General features: G+C 42.0%; 1 protein-coding gene across 1 annotated transcript in view; it reads right to left on the bottom strand.

Annotated features, from left to right (window-relative positions):
• The window catches only part of AGBL4 (AGBL carboxypeptidase 4), a 1,373,421-nt gene that overhangs the window by 751,750 nt on the left and 600,249 nt on the right, over nucleotides 1-21,422 (bottom strand). The window contains exon 5 of the mRNA XM_077825380.1: nucleotides 224-440. Within this exon, the coding sequence (XP_077681506.1) occupies nucleotides 224-440 (217 nt within the window). The remainder of the gene's footprint in view (nucleotides 1-223; nucleotides 441-21,422) is intronic.

The following is a 21,422-nucleotide window of genomic DNA, read 5'->3' as shown; positions in this document are numbered from 1 at the left end:
TAGCATTGCACTACATGTTGCAGAAGAGATATTTTATGTGAAATTAAATTAGCATTTGCCTATATTTCACCACGCAACCAAGCTGCCTCATGTGTCATTGATAGCAGTAAAACAAATATGTGCGTATGTACTTCAACAGGGATAGTGAATTACACTGTATAAGCATCTAAGGGCAGACATCCATAATGAAGCATGCTAGTTGGCAAACATGCTTATTACTTACCACACTGAGTCCCAGCAGTTCTCTGTAGAAGTAGTCCATGTTCCTCCTTTGTAAGTTGTCGAGATAGTGTCGGAGCCGAGTATACGTGTACGGGTAGCAGTAGGCAAATTGGTAAATGTCATCCTCTCGGTCAAAGCAGAAAGCAAATGACATGACATAGTTCTTTCTGTGGTCTGGGCAGCGATAGTAATATACATTTTTAGTTGGCAGCCTTTGCCTAAAAAACAAAACACATATATATGTGTGGACATAAGAATCTTGATAAATTCAAACCTTACAGTAAACTACTTGGAATTCATATTCTAGGTCGAACTAATTAAGTGAATGAGCTGGGAACCTTAATGGCTCAGAGGTTGGTAACTGGATGGCAAACCTTTCCAGGACATTATTGGAACACATTCTAGATGGATTATACAGAATGAGTCTGTGCCTAGAGGCTGTCTTTCTTCAGGTCGGGGTTTAGGCATATTTAATGCAACAGTGTCTTGACAAGACAAACATTGAACATAGGGAAGTTTCTGTATTGCAATCCAGTTTAATGGTGAGGCGATACATAGAAATATAGTGCGAGTATCAGGAAAAATCAGTTTTTGAGAAACAAAAACTTCTTGTTTTGTGAGGCTGTAGAATGACCCCAGATATTCTCTCTTCTGAAACAGTCACCTGGTCCTGATTCAGAAAGAGAAAGGAATGGGAGTTTAGTCTAGAATTACTGTATCCTTCGGAAATCCCAGCCTAAATGCATATGGCACCCAATTACTATGGTGCTGGGCATATTAAAAATGCAAATACAGTATAATGACTCACTATAGTGGAGGTGCTTACATGACTATGTCAATGCCTTAATCAATTTAAGGCATAATGGATGCCAATATCTAATCTTGTCAGATGTCTTTCACAACCATCCAAATTCAATATGATTCTCTTATTTCACATTTGTGTTGTGAAGTACTTCAGAGATATGAGCAAAGACCCATTATATGGACAGATGCTGTTCCATGTCTCTCTTCACACCCTCTCTGGGTATTGAATACAGGTTTTCTGCCTGCATCTAGACAGTCAGATTCTCTAGTTGTAACATGTTCTTGTAATTTAATGCAACTAATTTACCAGTCATGTTTGGCAACAGCACACTGTGGTCCTGCAGACTCCAACTAATTCAATTATATAATATTATAAACAGGTCTCATCTAATGCTCATAGCAGATCTCAGCTAAACCAGGATCATGGTGAGGGAAAACATAATATGATTTACACACATAGCAATGGTAATGTGTCCTTTCTGAGAAGCTAAACTACTGCAGAGCATCAACTTTGTCCTTTCATTGCTAATAAGAAATGGAGAACAAAACCCGCTCATTTTGCTTGCAGTTAAGGAGTATGATCAGCAAAACTCAGGAGCTACAAAGAGAACAAAAATGGAATCGAGATGCTCTTGGATAAATACAATAGAGAGACAGTGATGCAGTTCTTTAGAGTTGAAATAAAAATTATTTGCCCCTCTTATTGCTGTGGTTCTTGAACACAGATGGTTTTGAGGGTTTCCTTCAGTATTAGTGGTTTTCTAAGACCTTTACTTACTGCTGATGATCTGATCCTAACAAAGTGGAAATGATTTTTAAGGCCACATATGTGAAGGACACAAAAATACTTTTCAATTTTTTTTTGAAGTACCATTGGGGGAAAAATTGCCACCAGCCGTCTGCATAAAGTACCCTCACCTAATAGGTTCATCGAGTATCTTAACATATTTCTCTACTCACTCTTACTCTGGAGTGCTATAGGACATCCCTCATTTGCTCTCAAATCAAGCAGATGATGTGGCAGTGGGTAAATGTATTCTAGCTCCCAGTTCTCAAACCGTAATGCAAGTTTAAACGGTATGTTGCTGAGCTGTTGAACTTTATTTGTTTCCAAATTAGCAGAGGGGGAAATAACAAAGGGCAGACCTTACTTTATGCAATAATATTGCATGTAAAATGGGACCAAGAGGGGGAAATTCAGAATTCCAGAAAGGGTAATGCTAATTGAAATTCATCTGCTGATAGTTAATTTTTAAATGACGAACGGTTCAGTAATCTTGTACTTTGAAGCAAGTTAAAGATAACTTTTGTTAATGTATGAAATACACTTTTTGATATTCCATTCCCTTTCCCCTTCATTATAGAAGCTAAGCATCTGTTTTATTATCCACTTTGACACACCGTTTTATGGCTGCATTTGGCTATTATGGCTAATCTCGATGTCTAGGACATCTGGTATTGACATTTCACTATCTGGTGTCTGACACAGCAGTCGAAACCATCCTCAATTCCTAGGTTTAAATTCACCCTCTCAGGGCAGAAATGGTTTGAATTAAGAGTTTGGGCACTATCTTCCAAAAATAATTATAATAGTACTCCTGTCACCGCTAATCTATTCTTATCTCTCCCACCACTTTGTCACTGTTAATCTATTTGTGAGTCATATGGAGAGAGAGAGTTAGTGTTTAGATACCAACAACACATCTTTACATACAGGAGCCTAATCAGATTCAGATCTTATCTTGGAATTTAAAAAGAAAAGAAAAAAAGAAAGAAAGAAAAAAAGAAAAGAGACACAGTGCTAGATATCACCAACTGAGTTTTTGATAATGAAAAGACATTGCTCAGTTCTTGAATTAACCTTTGTGTCCTAGACACACTATTGTTTACTCTTTCCCTTTTTTGTTCTATGCCTTCTGGAAAAGGACACCCACACACTGTGGCAGCAGCTGCTCCTATTAATTTAAAGCTATTACAAAAATTAAAATTAAACCCAATTACTCTGGCTGGTTTATAGTCAGGGAATGGCTTAGTCTGATTGTTCCCTCTGGTTATGGACAAAAACAATATTCCTACCTACAGGCAGCTGCCAGTGGAATACTAATGCATCCAGGGCCTGGCATGGACAGATTCAGAATGCAGAGTTTAACTGCATTTCTGAGTAGAGAAAAATATCTTATCATAGATCTGCAGAAATGTACTGACTTCATATACTATAGGTCACAATGCAGTCATTTCATGGTTAGCAGTAGGACAGCAAAGCTATGGAAGAACCTTGATACTTTTATTTGTCATTCTGCATTTCCAGGCAGTGAACACCCATAAATGTGCCCTGCTAATTGATACACAAGTGCCTGAATCTCATCACTTCAGAATGGTTATTTAAAGGAAAACCCCACAAATCCTAAGCACAGCTGCAGCACATAGCATCTTCCAGGCAACTTATTTTCAGTTTGTTGCTAGAAATGTATTACAGAAACATAGTTAAATATTTTACCTGTTTTGAAACAAATTTGGGCTGCCTAGTTTGCACAGTTACATACCAAAATCATCCAGGTGATAGGGGAGTGCAGACAGAAAACTTTCCACTCCACTTCTGACTCTCCTCATAATCCTAGGAGAAGTGCTGCAGCTAGAGAAGGGTATTCCAAGGCAATGCTCAAGGGCCCAAGTTTTTGAGTGCATTCACTTCCTGCCCTAGCAAACCACTACCTCTAATCCTTGTACCCATTCGCTACTCTAGGTAAGGATGGGGTGTGATTGACACATTGTTCTCCAGAATACAGATACATATAAACTCTGAGTTTGTGGAGTACAGCATGATGAGATTTTCAAAATCATCAAAGGGATTGGGTGGCAACAATTCCATTGACTTCGGGGGGGGGGGGGGGGGAGAGGCAGGAATTCACCCCATCTCTTATGGGAAGCAAGTATCTAAATTCCATGGCAGCTTTGAAAGTTTCATCCTATATGCGCTTCTGTTCTGGAACAATTTATGTCATGGGCCACAATTTGATCCTTAAAGACAAACTTTATTATTTTCCCTGTGTTATCTCTTTTACCTTTATACAGTGTTTATATTATCAGGGCTGTTGGGAGTAAACTCTTTGGGGCTTGGAGCATCCTTTTGTTCCGTGTTTGTGTAGCACCCAGAGCACAAATGGGCTCCTGGTCCATGATGGGGCTCATAGGTGCAATCACAATACAAACAATAAATAATAATAATTACTTTTGAGGTTTTTCCTAACATGAGACTAACTCTGGAAGTCTTTACCCAGGAAAAACTCCCAATGGCATTAAAGGGCAACCTAAACTGTATTTGGCCTATTTTTAATATGGCGTTCACACGCAAATTAAACAATTCCCACCATCTTCAGGATTGGCCAAATTTATCACCGTCAGTAGACATTGAAGAAATGATGATGATCTTTGGAGGAAAAACAAAAAACGATAGGTGCTGTAAGAGACTAATGAACGGAAAAAATTCAGTAATACTGCTTTCAGAGAAGCGATTAAGTGAGTATGATTGCAAAGCAGTGGTAGCAGTGATGACACACTGCGGTGATCATTTTCAGCTGCCATCAGTTTGGAGCAATAGAGATGTAAGTTTACTAAATCACTGAATTACAGGTTCTTTTAGGCCATTGCAAGAGATGGGCCGGAATCAAAACCTTAAAGCCAAATACCTACAAACTTTTGTAGTGTTTGAAGTCCAAACCCAGATCCAGATCCTTAATTTTGCAAATGACTTCAGCCTTTCAATGGACCAATCCCCAACTCCAGATCTGAGCATCCCTCAAATTTTAGACATCCAAATCTAAATCTGACAACTTGACTCCTATCTATTAATTAAAGAGTTCGACAATGTTGGAGAAAATATGAGCAAGTTCGTCATCCACTAAAAACTTTTCTTTCCTTTTGTGAGTCAGCCCTTTCAAATGGAGGTTCTTACGGTTCAATTTTTCTTTTAGTCTGAAGCATTATTTTTCTCTTCACTTATTATTGTTGTCAACTAGAGCTGCCATCTTCAGAATTCTAAACTTAAGGGCGACAGCATAAATTCCTAGGGTTTTCACTGCACAGAACTCTACATTTGATTCATGGAGCAATAGGGGCATTACAAGTGGAGTTAAGTGCTCTTTGCAGAAAGCAGAATGTGCTTTGGCACAGCTGACTCAGGCAGTTACAGACACTGAGAAATAACAGTCTTGCTTTTGTACTTGCTAACATTAATTAGAATGGCCACTAAATGTATTTCTCATCTTTAACAACCCAGCTGCGCAACTTAAGGTCTTCTACCTCTACAAGTATCTGCTTTTGTCTCACTGAGTAGGAAAATCAAAGTTTCATGTACATCAATGGGTTTCTTAAGATTGGAAAGTCTACAGTCTCAGTATATCACAAAGCACACAGCTTCCAAGGGTTAATGCGTTAATTGAAATAATTAAATGAACTCTATGAAAAGTGCTTGGTAATTGAAATAATTAAATGAACTTTGCAAAGATTGCTTGTTAGCGGTCTGTATTCTTTACAACTTCAAGGGAAAGAGGGAAAAGGAATATTTTTTTCAGATATATTACAATATACAGTGAAGAGAGAAAAGATTAATTTGATTTTTGGAAGATTCCTTCATTTAAAATGCTTGTAATGAATCTGGAAAACTGTAAATATTTCACCAGTTGAAATGAAACCTTTGGGCAGGGAAGACTTCTTATGAGGCCCTATCCTGCTCCATTTAAATCAGCAGGAGAAGGACTGGTCCCCTAGACAGACACCACCATAGAAAGGTCAGGAAACACATTCAAGGAGTAAATTTATGTAGTTTGGAAAGCTTGATAACTTAATACTAGGGTCAGATTTTCTAAAGTGGTCATGTAAATTGTACCCACAAACTCTGTGCATGCAATTGTCTGGTTTGCACTGCAAACATGTGCGTGGAAAACTGTAGGAAACCACTTTTGAAAAACTCAGAGTTTCAAAACAGGAAAATTCACTGGTGAGGGGAATCAGTGGAAAATGACAATAAGGACCCTGTGTTTGTACAGCACCTACCTCAATGGAATCCTTGTCTATGACAAGGGATTCTAGGCACTATGGAAATACAAATAATGTAACTACTCCAAGTCCAGTTAGAGGGATCTGGTTGGAGACATCACTGAGGAGAAGGATGTGAAATGCTAAGGAAAGGGCATGCTGTGCAGAAAGTATAATGAAGCAGTGTGCAGTACTCAGAAAATCACTTTCTAATAGCAGATCAGGTTTAGGAGATGTAAAGCAGAATTAATCACTTGCTACTTAATATTGCTGGCAAAAATGCAAATACAAAAAATTACTCCATATGTTTGTTACCTCTCTGTATTCTTAATCCCTTCTGCTGCCACATCTAGCCACCATTCACCAAGATAAATTTAATCAGTTTTGTATGTGCTAGCTAGCTACAGACAGATGCTTGGATGAGTGAAACACCCAGCTCAGCAGTCTTTGTACAAGCGAAAAAAACCGGATACTCGCCTTCTCCTAACTGTTGTTCTTTGAGATGTTTTGTTCGTGTCCATTCCAACCAGACGTGTGTGCATGCATGTGCACAGTTGCCGGAAGATTTCTCCCATAGCAGCATTCGTTGGGTCAATCCTGGCGCTCCCTGGAGTCGCGCCTTCATGGTACTCAATATAGAGCCCTGCTGACCCGCCACACCATCCGTTCCCTCTTGCCAGCTACTCCGACAGAGGGGTAGGAGGGTGGGTATTGGAATGGACATAAACAACGCATCTCGAAAAACAACAGTTGCGAGAAGATGAGTAACCGTTTTTTCTTCTTCAAGTGATTGTTCATGGCAATGCCAATCAGAAGACTCACAAGCCCAAGTTCAGGAGATGGGGTCAGAGTCTTCCACTGATTGGAGCACTGCTTATCCGAAGGCCTCATCGTCTCTGGCCTGCTGGGTAATCACATAGTGCATGGTGAAAGCATTGATAGAGGACCACGTCACCGCTCTGCAGATTTCCTGAGTAGGAACCTGAGCCAGGAGCGCGGTTGATGAAGCCTACGCCCTGGTGAAGCTCACAATGGTTGGAGGTACAGAAATCCCCACCAGGTTGTAGCACTCACGAATACAGGACACGATCCATGACAAAATGCGTTGTGACGACACAGGCAGTCCTTTCATTCTGTCTGCCACTGACATGAATAACTGGACCAATATTCTGAACAGTTTTGTTCTCTTGATGTAAAAGGCCAGCGCCCTGGGGACAGCCAGAGAGTGGAGTCTCTGCTCCCTGCCTCAGGAATGAGGCTTAGGGTAGAATACCAGGAGAAAGATGTCCTGGTTGATGTGAAACTGCAACACAACCTTCGGGAGAAAATCCAGGTGAGCCCTGAGCTGAACCTTTTCCTTATAGAATACAATGTCGGGAGGCTCTGATGTTAGGGCCCTGAGATCAGACACCCTCCTGGCCAAGGTTATCACTACCAGGAACGCCACCTTGTAAAAGAGGTAAGGAGCACGTCACCAATGGTTCAAAGGGGAGTCCCATGAGCCTACAAAGGACCAGGTTGAGGTCCCAGGCAGGGACTGGCTGATGGACATTAGGGTACAGCCTGTCGAGCCCTTTTAAGAACCGGCTGACCATGGGGTTAGCAAACACAGAGCAGCCCTCCACGCCCAGGTAGAAGGCCACGATGGCAGCTAAGTGCACTCTTATTGATGACAACAAAAGCCCCTGCTGCTTCAGATGGAGGAAGTAGTCCAGAATAAGCAGCACTGAGGAAAGCATAGGGGACGAATGGTGCTGCACCGAACGGATTGAAAACCTCTTCCACTTGGCAAGATATGTGGCTCTCGTAGAGGATTTTCTGCTGCCAAGGAGGACCTGTGTAATCTGGTCGGAACAGGAAAGCTCCATCGGGTTCAACCATGGAGTTTCCACACCGTGAGGTGAAGCGACTTGAGGTTCGGATGTTGAAGATGACCGTGATCTTATGTGTCAGAAGGTCCAGGAAGGGTGGCAGAGTGATTGGGGCTTCCACGGACGTATCTAGGAGAGATGTGCACCAGTGCTAATGGGGCCAGGCTGGTGCTATGAATATGACCTGAGCTTGTTCTCGCTGGATCTTGAGCAGCACCTTATGAACGAGCGGTATGGATGGAAAGGCATATAGGAGAGAACCTCCCCAATGGAGGAGAAACGCAGCCGTGCTGGAGCCTGGACTGTGATTTTGGAAGGAGCAGAACTGCGGGCACTCCCTGTTGTGTCATGTGGCAAATAGGTCTATCTGGGGAAAGCCCCACATCTGGAAGATTGAAATTGCGACGTCTGGGCAAAGGGACCACTCATGGCTGTGAAATGACCTGCTGAGGTTGTCTGCCAGCTCGTTCTGTACCCTGGGGAGGTACAACGCTTGCAGGTGTATTGAATGTTCTACACTGAAGTCCCACAGCATGAGGGCTTCCTGGCACACGGAAGAGGAGCGTACACCCTCCTGTTTGTTGATATCGAACAAATGTATTGTCCATCATGACTGATACACATGGTCCCGTTAAGTATGCCTGGAAGGTCTGGCATGATAGGTGCACTGCTCTGAGCTCTCTGACATTGATGTGGAGACCCAGGTCTGCCTGAGACCAGAAGCCTTGAGTCCTGCGGTCTCCCAGATATGCTCCCCAGCCCAAGTCTGATGCATCTATCACTAGCAACAGAGATGGCTGTGGAATGGTGAAGGAGACCCCTGAGCAAACCTCCTGAGGTCAAGCCACCACAGGAGGGAGTTGAGGACCAGGTGAGGCAGGGTCATGATCCTGTCCAAGCTGTCCCAGGATGGGTGATGCACTGATCTGAGCCACAACTGAAGAGGTTGAAGCCTGAGTCTGGCATGTTGCACCACATAGGTACAGGCAGCCATGTGTCCAAGAAGCTTTAGGCAGTTTCTTGCTGTGGTGGTGGGAAAGAGTCTGAGGCCTCAAATGATATCCGTCAGGGCCTGAAACCTTGCTTCCGGCAGGTACGCCCTGGCTTGGGTCGAGACCAATGCTGCCCCTATGAACTCTGTCCTCTGGACAGCGGACAGAGTCAATTTTGCTTCATTTAGAAGGAGTCCCAGGTAGTTGAAGGTGGCTTTGATTAATCTGACCTGAGCTTCGACTTGGAACCTGGAGCAGCCCCTGATCAGCCAGTCGTTGAGGTACAGAAACACCATCACCTGGTGCGGCGATGACTGCCATGTACTTTGTGAAGATTCGAGGTGCTGCTGACAGGCCGAATGGGAAGACAGTAAATTGGTAGTGGGCACTGTTGACCACAAACCTGAGGTACTTCCTGTGGGGCTGAGTGATTGTGATATGAAAATATGCTTCCTTCAAGTCGAGGGTGGCATACCAGTCTGCTGAATCCAGTGAGGGGATGATGGAGGCCAAAAAGACCATGCGGAACCTGAGTTTCTTCACAAACTTGTTGAGTTCTCACAGGTCCAAGATAGGCCTCAGGCAGCCTTTGGCTTTTGGTATTAGGAAATACCGAAAATAAAAGCCCTCACCCCTTTGCTCCTGAGGAACCTCCTCCACTGCCCCTAGTGATAGGAGCGACTGCACCTCCTGGATAAGGAGCTGCTCATGAGACGGGTCCCTGAAGTGCGACGGGAAAGGAGGGTGGAAGGGCACAGAACTGGATGGAGTATCCCCTCTCTACCGTGTGGAGCATCCAGCGGTATGAAGTGACATGAGACCATGCACGGTAGAAAGGGGACAGTTGGGAGGAAAAGATAAGGCGTGCCATCCTCGACTGCACCTTCAAAAGGCTGGTTTGGGGCCAGAAAGTGGTTTGGGTTGGCCAGAGTCCTGGCCTGAGGATGGGTGTTGTCTTTTCCTGCCACTGCTGTTCCTCCTCCGAGAACTGTCCTGTCGGTTCTGCTGATGGAATCTCGGAGGAGGTTGCGGTTGAAAGTGTCTCTGCTGTGTGGCGGGAATGTGCAGGCCCAAAGACATGAGGGTGGCTCGTGAGTCTTTCAGGTTATGCAGCCTCTTGTCTGCCTTTTCAGAGAAAAGAGTCATACCCGCAAATGGGAGGTCCTGAATGGTCTGTTGGACCTCATAAGGGAGCCTGGAGACTTGGAACCAGGAGCTCCTTCTCATGGCCACCACAGTAGCTCTGACCCTAGTGGCAGCATCAGCACCGTCCAACGCGGCCTGGAGGGAAGCCCGGGAGACTAGCTTCCCCTCCTTTGTCAAGGCCAAGAACTCAGTTCGGGAGTCTGACAGGAGGAGCTCCGTAAATTTGGCCATTGCTGCACAAGTGGTATACAAGTACCTGCTGACGATGGCCTGCTGGTTCGAAATATGGAACTGCAGACCCCCTGTAGAATAGACCTTTCTCCCGACAAGGTCGAATCGCTTAGCCTCCCTGTTTTTAGGGGAGGGCCCCTGGAAACCCTGCCATTCACGACAAGAGAGTCGGGAAGTGGGTGGGAGTACAAATGTTCGAACCCCTTGGAGGGCAAAAAATAACGCCTCTCATTATGCTTGGCAGTGGGTGGCAAAGAAGCTGGGGTCTGCCACAGGGTCTTGGTGGTATCCACAATAGTCTTAATAAATGGTAGGGCAACATGAGAAGGACCTGAGGGGGCAAGGATATCCACCACGGGATCAGCCTCCTCGACCACCTCCTCAGCCTTAATGTCTAGACCCTTCACAGCCCTTTGCAGTGACTGTTGTAGCACCCTGTTGTCCTCAACCACTGGGGGTATCGCTGTGCCTACCAATGCCTTTTCCGGAGACAACAAGGAGGAAGCCCTTATAAGCAGCAGCTGCTCCCTGCCATCAGCTCCCAAGGGGTCCCGCGACTCTCGGGGGAACGTCGGTGCCAATGGAGTGTCCGACAGCACCGGGGCTGTCAATGCCGACCTCAGCATAGGTATGGGCACCAGAGACACTGATGGTGCCGCCGGTGGAGCCGGTGCCGAACCAGATGCCTGAGCCGATGAAGGGGGCAGGGCTGTTGTCTGTGCCACTGTGGGTGCTGAGGTCATCGTCAGTGCCAAAAATGCTGTCAAGGCCGGAGCAGCAGTCGGTGCCAAGATCACTGTCAGTGCCGAGGTCAAAAGAGTAGCCAGTGCTGAGGCTACTGATTCTGAGAATGCCCAAGATATTTCTATCTGTCCCATGACATCTCTTCACGAACAGTTTACTACTATCTTGGTAGCATTTTATGCACACACCCCGTCCTTCCCCCACATACACACCATTTTCTTCCTTTATTCCCTCCTGTGCCCCAGAAAGACCTGACACAACTTATCTGCAGAGAAAGGCTGATTATGCTTCTGTGCTGGCTGGAGGATGTTTTGCCAGGGTGAGGTGGAACATATGGAGCACCCTACCTCTACAGCGTACTTAGTGCATGCAGGCCTGCGAATGAGGGACCAACCTGAATCCCAAACTCCACTCCCTATACCACACTGCCAGTAGACCATTGGGTCAGCTCTAATAGCCTCTGAGCCTCAATTACCTAATTAGCCTTTTCCTCACTTTCCCCATCTCCCTTTCCCATCTGTTCATCTATTCCCACACCCCTCTCTTCCACAAGAATAATTTTTTAAAATCCATGTGAACTTCATTTAGGTTATTCTCAGATGACTTCTCTTTCATGCAAGAATAATTTATAAGTCTCACAGAAGCTTAGAGTTGCAGCAGGATTTTGGTAATGTCTGAATTCTATATTTATGTTGGATGTTGATGAGTTCACACACACACACGCACTCAAACACACATACACACAAATACTACCATAGTGGAGATTTCTAACATACCACATAAATTTGATACAAGATTCAGCTAACTACTGTAGAAACAAGGAGGAAAGTGGATCTGAGGATGTTTTTTTCCAGACCTTACTTGGTTTAGACTGAGCAGTCCATGAGGAATCCAAGGGTAATTTGGATTGGAAGGCCGGTTTTCACCTTCCTTTTATTGCTGATAAGTATCAAAATATTTTTGAAATTAGAAAATATAAATGCACAGGAAAATATAGGAATACAAGAACTGCCATAATGGATCAGACCCTAGGTCCAACTAGTCCAATACCTTTCTCTCACGGTGGCCAGTACCAGAAGCTTCAGAAGAAGATTTAGAATCCTGCAGTAGACCCCCACATTAGGTTTCATCCTCGTCTCTGCAGCATGAAGTTTAACATGCCTTTCAAAACATTTGTCACCATTAATTAACGATTCTAGATATAATTTTAGCATTAATCTTGATCTCATTCCTTATGCAGCCAAACCTCTTAGCTTTTTTTCAACACAGCTGCACATTGATCAGACGTTGTCCCTGAATTGTTTACAATGATGTCAGAGTCTTCTCCTGAAGAATTTACTTTACTTTAAAACCCTTTAAGGTGTATGAATCGTTTAAATATTTCCCTCCAGTGTGCATTACTTTGCATTTATCGACATTGAACATTACCATCGTGTTGTCCATTTGTACAGCTTGTTTAGGTGTTTGAAGTTCCTCACAGTCTTGTCCGGTCCTGAATAATCTAAATAATTATGTGTTATTTTCTACCTTAGTTCTCATCTCCTTCTCTACACCATTAATAAATATATTAAACATGTGAGCTAGTACAGAACCTTGAGGCACCCAGTTATTAACCTTTTACCATAATGAATATCGACCATTTAATCCTACTGGTCTGTAATTTCCCAGAGCACCCTTCTAGCCTTTTTAAAATATAGATAGAACATTTGGTACCCTCCAATCCTCTGAAACAGTTGCTGTTTTTAAAGAGAAAGTACATATTTTTGTTAGCACTTAGCCATTTCATACCAAAGTTCCTTCAGAACTCTGGGATGTATGTCATCTGGGCCATCTGTCACCTCTTCTGACATCTCAGTCTCTGATAGTACCTCATCTTTATTTACAGAAAAGAGCAGGTCTAGGGTAGGTATCTCCCCAACATCCTCTGTGGTGAAGAAGGATGCGAAGAAATCATGTAGCTTCTCTGCAATGTCTTCATCTCCCTTGATTGCTCCCTTTATCCCCTGGTGATCCAGCAGACCCACCAATTCTTTCATAAGCCTCCTGCTTCTCATATACTTCAGGAATTTCTTGGGTGTTGTGTTTTAAAACACATTTAGCTATTTGCACCTCAAAATCCATTTTTGGCCCCTCTGATTTCCATTGCCTGGTGGAATTTATGTTCCTGTTTATTGGCTTCACTAGAATCAGCTTTCCAAATTTTGAAGGATTTCTGTTTGATTTGAATACCCTCAGAAATGTTTTCAGTTACCCATACTGGTTGGCTCTTTGCCTTGTGTTAGGGACTTTCCCTTCACCTCTTCCCCCGGTTCTTGTCATGAAGGCAGAAAGCAGAAGACCAGAAGTCCAAAGTGCAGGCAATGTAATGTTTATTGGGGTTAGTTTCAAACAAACATATCCATAGCTCTAATGCCGCAGAGCCTTTCCCCCAGTTTCTCAGTTTCCTTAGCAGGCATAATTATACCTGTAGTGCACGCTCTTGGTCTCACCCTTCCAATTTATGGTCATGTTCCATTTTGGAGGGTCTTGAATGTGGGGGCTTTGGGACCATCTCTTTTTTATCCCATGGGAGGAGTAAGGAGCGAGGTTGTACTTCAGTCAGGGGCCGGCATTTCTTTGGCCTTTTAGTGTTTCTTATGCCTCCCCCACATCCCCTTCCCCCTCCTGACTGGTTGTTTGACCTTGGCTCAAGATAGGAGGCGAGGCAGTCTTCAAGTGTATGCTCATATATTACACTCTCACTATACCCAGCAACACTTTTAGCTCTATTCCTTATCTTTTCTCATTGTACTAAAAGCCCCATCTGGTTGTGGGAAATGCAACACACAGCATCTTTGTTCTTTGTTCACAGATATTAATAAGGGTATAAGAGTATCAAAAATCAAACCCAAAATTCTATCTCAGGCTAACAAACAGGCCTATATACTAACACCCTGCAGATTCTCTTTTTGTTCAGTGAGACACATGCCTTCTGAGACACTATTATTATTTATATATTTTGGTTTTCACAAAAAACACCACAAAATTTTTTCTTCCTTTATTTTTTAACTTTAAGGCTTTTTGACTAAACTTTTATTTTATTGAAATCTTCCTTTCTAACGTTGAGTGTCACTGTGTCACTTTTAGAATATCAATTATTTTCTCTAACCCCCCCTTCTAAGCAGCACTCTCTTTATACAGGTCTATCAACCTGTTTTTAGCTCAGCTGCTCCATTACTAATTAGCTAAAGGGCACCACCTAGAGCATCTGATTGCTCCAAGGTGTACCCCACAGGGTTGCCACGAGCCCAAAATCTCCTGAAGGGCCACCGGCCCCATGACACATGGGCTCAAAAGTTATCCCACTACACATACATTCACATACAAAGAAATGCCATTGAATTAAGTGCATAAAGCCTTGCTCTGCTTGGCCAAAAAGGTGTGAAAAAGAACTAAAATCCCCAAACCCATCTCCTCAAAAAAGTGCCAAGTAAACAAACAGACCTTTCAATATACCCAGAATGTCAACAAATGTAGGCTCTGTCAGATCAAGAAAGGAAACAATTTCAGAGCCAATCCATTGAGCACCCTGCTCCCAGGTCCAAGGTGTTCACATCAAGACACAGCTCTCCCACTGAGCTCAGCCATGAGGATTAAGCACGAAGACAGCCACCAGACCTTCTCTGTCACCAGACTGCCACATTAATGAGAAACTTGAAAACTTTTTCCTAGATCTTGATGCTCTGCAAGACTCTTCACAATGCCCTTTCTGGCAGCTGGAGATGGTTCAGAAATAACCTTAGCAGGCTTCCTTCCCCAGGTAATAGAGAATGAATGCACTGTAGAGGGGGTGCCCTCAGTCTTTAGGGGAAATAAAAAACAATTTTCTCCCTTTCTCTTTTCCAGCATCCCTAGTTGCTGACCCATGAAGTAGTATTGATCTAAGAAGAGATTAAGTATCCTGCCCTCTCTGTCACTTGTTATTTACAAGACACACGGATGCATGTCAGCTGAGGGAGAGTCAGAGAGAAGAGGGACCCAGGCATCCAGAAGCAATAACACTCCTGGGATTCCTTACCCAAAACACCAAGCTAAAACTAAGATGCTGCAATGGTGTGTTGCTGGAGAGAGAGGGAAATGAAAATGGTTTGTGTATCACAAATCTTGTTTTTCCAAGCTGCTTGTGCGATATCAACCAGGCCTCTCCAATACTTCACAATAGTGCTAACATTTTTCTTGATAACCATTTAAAAATATATACTCATTTTTAGTAGGGAAAAATGTTTTTTTCCCTATCGGACAATATCACAGCAATGGAGAAACTGCATGCTGACTGCATATATACAAACGTGTTTTTTTTCTCCTGCTGATAATAGCTCATCTTAATTAATCAGCCTCTTACTCCACCTTGTCATGTTCTCTGTATGTGCGTATCTATCTATCTTCTTACTATTCTATGCATCTGATGAAGTGGGCTGTAGCCCACGAAAGCTTATGCTCAAATACATTTGTTAGTCTCTAAGGTGCCACAAGTCCTCCTGTTCTTTTTGCAGATACAGACTAGCCCAGCTGCTATTCTGAAACCTGCATATATAAAATACAGCCTGGTCCACAGAGCAGTTTTTTTTTCTTAGCATGCAAGATGGTCTCGGTCTCCTCGCACTCCCTTTTGCATAGTTATCAAACATAGCATGGGAAGCGGGGAAAGGGAAGCTACAGTTCACTGCCGTTCTGTAAAAAGTTTTTATTTAGCATTTTTTTGCTGTTCAGAAAGACACTCAACCCTCTCTTACCACTGAAGATATGACATAACTAAACTCTAGATATTTCTCCCCCCTTCTTTACATTCTTTTATAAATACAGAGACAGACAGTGTGTAGCAAGTCACTGGCACGTAAGGGGATGGAAAGGATGCATGGAGCTACCCTTCCATCCTTGTGCAGCGGAAAGCCACATGCCAGTCCACAGTAGCTCTGGAAACCCTGTTGAAAGTAAAGGAATGCAGCTCTGCCACTTCAGGGCCTGCTAACTTCAGTGCCTGTGATGACACACAGGGTAGAACGTGGAGAGATAATGTCTATTATACTCTGTCAAAGAGTCTGCACAGCCTCTCGTCAAACTCCTGCCTCAAAACCCAATGCAGGCAAAAGCTTAAGTCATAATCTATCTCTTAGTACATTAAACTCCATTGTAACATGGTTCCTATATCCTCCACACTTTGCTCCCCAATGTCTCAGTTTTCCGTTTCTAGCAATCAATAGCCACATTACTAGCATTTTAAATTACAGCGCCCCTCTGGGGTCTGGTTTATTAACATAAACTTATAGTCCAACTCAAAGAAAAGTTTTCCAATGCTCTCCCCAGGGCTTAAGAGTCCTGTTAATAGTGATAGTCCTTTGGGCCATGCCCCAGGGCTTCACAATCCTTTTCCCCTGAGTGCAGGGAGAATGCTTGTCACCATCAGTCTTTGACGGGAACACAGACCACACTTCAAAATTCTGCTGCCCTGGGAGTGTTCTGCTCCGGTCTTTCAGACTAAATCCTCACAGGCTCCCTTCCCAGGCTACCCCCTTAGCAACTGTGGAGGGCCATCACCTCACAGGTCTTGATTAAAGCTCAGTAGAAGCAAATCCAGGCAACAGGCTGTCTTACATATCTCACCAGAAGGCCTGTCTCTTGGTCATATGATCAGTTATGTGACATCTGTGAAGAACTACATTCCTATCAGTGCCTCCAGACAACATTTACCAGAATTTCCAATTTTAAAGGGCAGCAGCCCTGCAACAGGCATCCGGGGCCATGCATGTGCTATTAGAGACATTGTACTTCTTGTATTCAGATAACCAAATGCTGTTTTTATTACAGTGCTTTCTAGCACCCAGTCCTGCCAGCTGCTGAACATCAATGGGAATTGTAGGTGCAAATCACTTACTGCAGCATTGGGCCCCTAGTACTCAATCATTTCAGAAGCTTGGCAGCAATAAATCTCTCCATTCAATGTTGCTCCTGCCACCTTTATCTATCATATTCAAGTGCTGCTTGTACATTATATACAATGTTGCCAACTCTATTTTTTCCTTGAGTTTTGTAATATTTGCTGTTTTTATTAATGTCCAGCTGTTGGAACCAAGAGATTGCATGTGAATCTCAGCTTTTTTTTGTTTAAGTAAGTTTCTAGCCCTCTTAGTTGCATAGGAAAACTTAAAAATTCAAAGAGATTGTTTCCTTAAGGTTCAGAAATGAGAAGGCAAAGAAAAGGACTCAAAATATTTTTTTAAATCTCCTGATTTTTAAGCAAGATTCCAAATTTTTGAGAGAGGCCCTGATTTGTGATTTTTGAAGATGTGGGGGTTGCCTAGAATTTACATATAGTTGCATGTATAGACTGCATTCCCCTAGGGAGAAATCAGTAATAGTTTGTGTGAATAATGCTAGGTAAAAATGAAGTATATTGTAAAAGAATGGTCTGAACTTTTAATAATAAAAAAAAAAGTGGTCTAGTCACAAATTGTGAGGCTCAATGGAGGCCATTTTAAAAATCAGTTTTAGTATTTGCACTTGTGATCCGCTGACGTATTTAAACACGTGTTGAAAGAGTTGCAGGATCAGGCCCATAATCCTCTATCCATGACATCACAATTGATTGCTAGGGAAGTTATGATGTCATTAGCAGATTATGATTTCAGATAAGGAAAAAGCAGGCAGAGCAGACAAACTCCTCGAAAAGATTCTTATGACAATATCTCTAATGATAAAAAAGGGGAGGAAATATGGAATAGATATATTTGCACAGGTTTCTAAAAAAAAATTTCAGGGTTTTCCATAATAGAATCATAGGACTGGAAGGGACCTTGAGAGGTCATCAAGTCCAGTCCCCTGCACTCATGGCAGGACTATATTAAACAATAATAAAGCATTAGCCATTCTAAGAAACAATTCAAATGTGTGACACATCTAGAAGGCTTCAATGAAATCCTATTAAAATTATATTCTACAGACTCTTTAATTGAAGTTCCTGAGCATTCATAGGCTCATTGAATTCTTTTCCAGTTTTCCAACTCAAAAACTAGAAGGCAATAGGACTGTACATCTATCTATCTATCTATGTTAGGGTTTTATACTGTTCCCTATCACAATACTATCTGGGCACCTTCCACATAAAGTCAACAGCATAAGTGAGGCTGCTATGGAATGCATGGAGTCTTGCACACTTCTCCCTTTTGACGAAAAACTTTGCTTGGGGTAGGATTTTTCATTTTTATTTTTTAACACCTCTCATAGGAAATCATACTCCACTCCTATTTACAAAGTATAGCCCAAATCAGCAAACTCCCATTCACATAAGTAAATTTTGCAGGCTTGGGCCCCAAGTTAGAAATCATGAAACTATACTGAGGCGAAGTTGAAGTTTTTGAAGAGAAATGTCTAAAAATCCTCTCAACAGTATCAGGAGGGATTGTGGGAAAGATTCATATATGTTTATGTTTAAATAAATAAGAAGGCAGATGCAATTAAGAGAAAGCAACATATGGGATGGAAAAAAACTATAAGCAAATTGTCTACAAAATGCTGTAATACTACTATGCATTTCCTGAAGAATGACAGGACATTTGTCAATACACTGATAGAAAATGTTTGGAAAAATACTCGATGTATAATTTATACAGCTATCAAGTTAAATACACAAGTGTCTAAAATGTGGGTTGTAATAACTTAAATATTTAAAAGCTTTCAGCAATGTTCCGAGTTTCACATTTGTTGCTGTTTTAGGTTTCACTATGTAGCAAACATTCCCCATCTACTCTCTTAAGACTGAGAAGAATTTATTGATATACAAAAAGAAAAGGAGTACTTGTGGCACCTTAGAGACTAACCAATTTATTTGAGCATGAGCCTTCATGAGCTACAGCTCACTTCAGCTGTAGCTCACGAAGGCTCATGCTCAAATAAATTGGTTAGTCTCTAAGGTGCCACAAGTACTCCTTTTCTTTTTGAGAATACAGACTAACACGGCTGTTACTCTGAAACCTGTCATTATTGATATACACTGTGTTAACTACTTAGGGTGAGATTTCAGCAACCTCAGCTATGTGATACAAAGTTTGCTGTTCCTGTTTTATCATAGTAAAAAGAGGGGATAACAGACACACACACAAAAATTGAGATTCCAGCCACACAAATGAAACAATTTTAAAGAACAGAATATACAACCAAAAGTATCACAGGAAAAGCCATATCACTCATTAGCTATAGCATTGCATCTGCACTATTAGAGGTCTAGTCTGTTCTATGTAGGTTAGAAGTCATGAGCCATTTCCAATGCAAGAGCATTAAACATGTGTTTTGAATTCAGAAATTTTACATCAAGATAAAATTTAGCAAAGTTGTTCACATAAGGTTATAGTGTGATTTAAACTCTGGTTCTGCATACAATTTGGCATGTGCTTACCTTTAACATGTGAGTAGTCCCACTGAAGTCCCATTGACTTTAATGGGATTACTCATGTGAATTAAAATGAAGCACATGCATACATGTTTGCAGGATTAGGAACCAGGGGAGAGGGAGAAAAGAAGAGGGGTATTGGAAACCAATACAATCAGATGTCATTCCCAGTTCTGCCAATGGCTACATGAATTCAAGGACAGAAAAAGAAAGATAGTCATTTAAATCTTTTAAAAAGTCATTAGAAAATTTCCCCCCTAATTATTTGATTTTTAATTACATACGACCCCAAAACACAAAAGAAAATTAAATTTAAAAAATGAAAAGGATCTCTTATTTCAATATATTGTTCATAATTTTAAAAGATTCTTCTTATTTTAATAATCTTTCCAACCTGAACATGAAATGGGTTTCCTTATTGACTTCTCTCTCACTTGCACACTTTTATTTTTCAAGCAGTCTTCATGAATTTTGAAATGCTGCCGTTGAGGTTTTCCTGTTTTTTATTTTAATGAAAGAGAGCGTTGAAGCACTTCATCCCAAATCCTAAATTGAGCTTTGCACAAGTGGACTACTGAATTCAATGGTCCTCAGTGTAGGAAAAGCTATTTGCTAACGCAGAACTCTTTATAGGATTGGACTCCTAGTTTGTAAAAAAACACCACGTTAAACTTATTTACGTAGACTCAGACAGAAGGAAAAACTAAATAGATATAACTTTAGTTCTACTAATATTTTTAAACGGAGTTAAACAAGGATTACTGAGTAAAAGTCATCACAATATCCCTATATTTTCATTGTACATACCATCATACAGTGTTCCAAGTCTCTCTCTGGGAAGGAATTTATCTCACAGAAGTAAAATTGAATTTGATGCTCATTAAACTTAACCAGTTAGTTAAGCCATTTAGGGCGGACCCAAGGCAGGCTCCATGCATTGTTCTGCTAATGCACCATAAGGTGGCCTTGCAATATTCCTGCTAGTAGTAACAGTCCCAACACTGGATTCTTTTGTCATGAGCAGAGACTGCCTATTGTGCTGTATTCTGTGGCAATTATGAGATGTGGACAAGTGAATTCCAGGGACTCGGGTAAAAGGCCAATCTCGTTTTCATAAGTGAAGTAAACTGAATCCAAACACAATCTCAATAAGTGACAGATCAGTCCATTCACTTTTGTTGGTTTAAACCAGCCCCTAATGTTAATTTATTTATTAGAATACAGTACAGTTTCTAAATGTCAATGAACAGTTAGTTCACATGTAGCTGAGACAAAAACTGTCTTTTAAAATGACTCATTTCATTTAACAGGGATTAACTTCAAAATAGATAATGTCAAATAGACGCAAAAATACCCAGAATTGAAAAATTTAGCTTGAAATATATGTATTGATATAGAAATGAAATGATCTCAGCCAGAAGCAAGGATACTGCATGTCAGCGACTCACTTGTTTCAGTTAGCTGTGCTATGAATGGCTGAAAGGATCTCATTTGTAGATGAACTAGAATGCTATTTCTCAACACCCATACACACTGTTTAAGTATCAATAAAATGCTGATCAGCTGAGGGTCAGTAGGAGCCAGAGCCCCAGGAATTGCCTAATCAGGGCAAAACATGCAAAGTGTGCATACAAAAATCACACAGTGATTTTTTTGCCAGCAGCAGATATAGACATTGCAAGCCTCCAAGTGCAGACTCAGATGGGGATTCGGATATGCTAAAGCTTTGAAGTTTTGGCACTCACTGAACAGTGATCATACAAATCCCTCCACTCTGACTACTCTCCTCTGATGCCCCTACATATATACCTACACAAACCAGACAGCACCTCTCCCTGTCTCTGATATTAAATGCAATCAGTATTTACCTATGGGGCATCAGGTCCAGCCCACAACATTTTGGCACCTGAGGCAGGGAGCTCAAATGTTCCCCCATGCCCCCTCGCTTGGGCCAAA

The sequence above is a fragment of the Eretmochelys imbricata genome, chromosome 8 (assembly GCF_965152235.1).
Source record: "Eretmochelys imbricata isolate rEreImb1 chromosome 8, rEreImb1.hap1, whole genome shotgun sequence".
Lineage (NCBI taxonomy): Eukaryota > Metazoa > Chordata > Testudines > Cheloniidae > Eretmochelys > Eretmochelys imbricata.
This window is presented reverse-complemented; position numbering and strand designations above follow the sequence as displayed.